The sequence below is a fragment of the Octopus bimaculoides genome, chromosome 24 (assembly GCF_001194135.2).
Source record: "Octopus bimaculoides isolate UCB-OBI-ISO-001 chromosome 24, ASM119413v2, whole genome shotgun sequence".
Taxonomy (NCBI): Eukaryota; Metazoa; Mollusca; class Cephalopoda; order Octopoda; family Octopodidae; genus Octopus; species Octopus bimaculoides.
In genome coordinates, this window is record NC_069004.1 from 16,838,136 (window position 1) to 16,840,394 (window position 2,259).

The 2,259-nt window shown below is 35.8% G+C and overlaps 1 protein-coding gene across 1 annotated transcript in view; it reads left to right on the forward strand.

The window, feature by feature from the left end:
- Window positions 1–2,259, forward strand: part of LOC106869827 (regulatory-associated protein of mTOR-like) — a 79,905-nt gene that overhangs the window by 59,685 nt on the left and 17,961 nt on the right. Inside the window, 3 exon segments of the mRNA XM_014915716.2 lie at window positions 375–489; window positions 1,042–1,166; window positions 1,480–1,581. Of these exon segments, the coding sequence (XP_014771202.1) occupies window positions 375–489; window positions 1,042–1,166; window positions 1,480–1,581 (342 nt within the window).

Sequence of the window (2,259 nt, forward strand, 5' to 3'; positions counted from 1 at the left end):
AATGTAATACTAATTTATTCACATTGTTTTGAATTCATCATTCATTATCTCATAGCTTCAAGATTTTGATGATGTGATTATTTATTTTGAGAATGACATTGTAAGGTAGGTATGAGAGACCAGATATGGTTGGTTTGAACATAAAACAGGGAGAATATTTAGGCTGGATTAAATGCTAAAGGGTTAAACCACTGTTTTTTGGCAGCTTAGAATGTTGATTGACTCCTCCAGTTTCTCTTCCATTGAAGTAGTTATCAAGGATTATTTATCTCTGATCATCCATATTACTGAAATGGAGTATTACTACTTGGTATTTGTTTGTTTCATGTTGTCATAGGAACGTTTCACTGTTCTTCATTTGAACCATGTTTCAGGCCACAATCGGTTTGATGATCAAATATTCGTCAATAAGAACTCAGGAAGTCCTGCTGTACTGCGTTTCCACCCTTATGAGGCCCACCTAGCAGTTGCTGACAAGGACAATATCAGGTAAGAAAGTGGTGGGGAGTACTGTAATTTTGTTTCTTTTTTAATTTATATTATTTTGTTTTTGCATGAATTGTTTAATAATTATTGGTTATCATCCATTTTTGTATCCATTTTTGTTCCATGCTGTCATGGGCTGGACATATCTGTAATAATGCATATACTATTGGACATTATCCCGTGTCCTTTGTCTTGGAAAACCCGTATAAAAATGTGTCCCATATTTCCTGAAGTGATTACTCCTTTAGCATTCAAATTTTTTTATCAAATGTAATACTTATTCTTGGTTGTTTTTGTTTTTGTTGGTCAGTTATTTTTAGCGTTTTGACAGATAAAAGCCATTATTCTAAAATTGTTTTTTAATGTAAGTGTGCACAAACAAGTCGAATGCTTATGCAGAGCAGGTTTTACAGCCACATCATCCAAGCCAACCGGGTGAAACTGGGCTTAGCTGCTAGTTATAAACATTTACACACACACACACACACAAATATATATATATATATATATATATATATATATATATATATAATATTTCCTGTTATTTTTCTCCAGTATATGGGACTGGGAACAGGGTATCCAGCTTAGCCATGTGAACAGCTGCCATCCAAAGAACTGTCGTATAACTTCAATGGAGTTCATCAACCCACATGACCAGGCTTTGTTAATGTGTGGTTCAGGTAAGGAAAATATTATTCTTTCTTGACATTTCATTCTGTTGTCATCTGTAAGTTGCCTCGTTTCTTCTTCCTTATAATCATCATCATCATCATCACTGTTGCCATTGCAATTATATACAAAATACTCTCGTTACGGTTATCAGTATTGACACTGTCCACAACAGATACTCTTTGAGCTACACTTGCTGTTTTCCTAATGTTGCTAGAGTCAGTGTTGTTGCTATTGTCATGGTATCTGCAGGGTTTCTGTGTTTGCTCATTTTTTTTTAAAGTCTGTATTGCTAATATTTCTTATGTTCTTGTTCTTCTTCAGACGATGGTTCTATACGAGTGTGGCGTCACTACAGTGAGCAGGGCAAACAAGAATTGGTCACTGCATTTCAGGGTCTCTCAGAGATGTTGCCTTTACATCGAGGTAGGTACACTTTTGCTGATCACTGGTGCACACCACAGTGACCATTGCCACTACCACAACAATCACTCTCATCATCATCGTAATAATTTCTACTACCATCACTGTCATTGCTACAGTCACTGCTGTCTTTAGCTTAGACTCCATTTCCAGTCCTACTTCCTTTTCATATTCACATTGCCATCCACCTTTTCACTACCATCGCAGCTGTTTTCATTTAAGGCCAGCTGTGAATTGGTGGAATCATTAGAGCAGTGTTTCACAACTTATTTTCCCCCAGGCCTGGCTTTGGGTAAAAGAAAATACAGAAAGAGCAATTAATTATGATCTTATTCAACATATTCCCCTCTCGGATTCACTCACTTATTGCGGCAGTTCTTCAGTTTTTCTAAGCCCCGTAAGAACTTGGAAGGTTGGGCCTCTAACCAGGCTTTTCCTGATACCCTTAAAGCCAGGAACTTTTCAGCACCCCATCATATATGTATATATATATACATATATATATATATATATATATATATATATATCAAACTAAATACACAGCCAAAAGAGCTACTAATGGCTTCATTATGATACTTGAACGGGCATATTTATAAAATATGCCATGTATCTTCCTGGAAGAAATAATAATTCATTCTGCCTTTTATCAAGCTGCAAACAACTGTTTATCAGTTGTCTTTT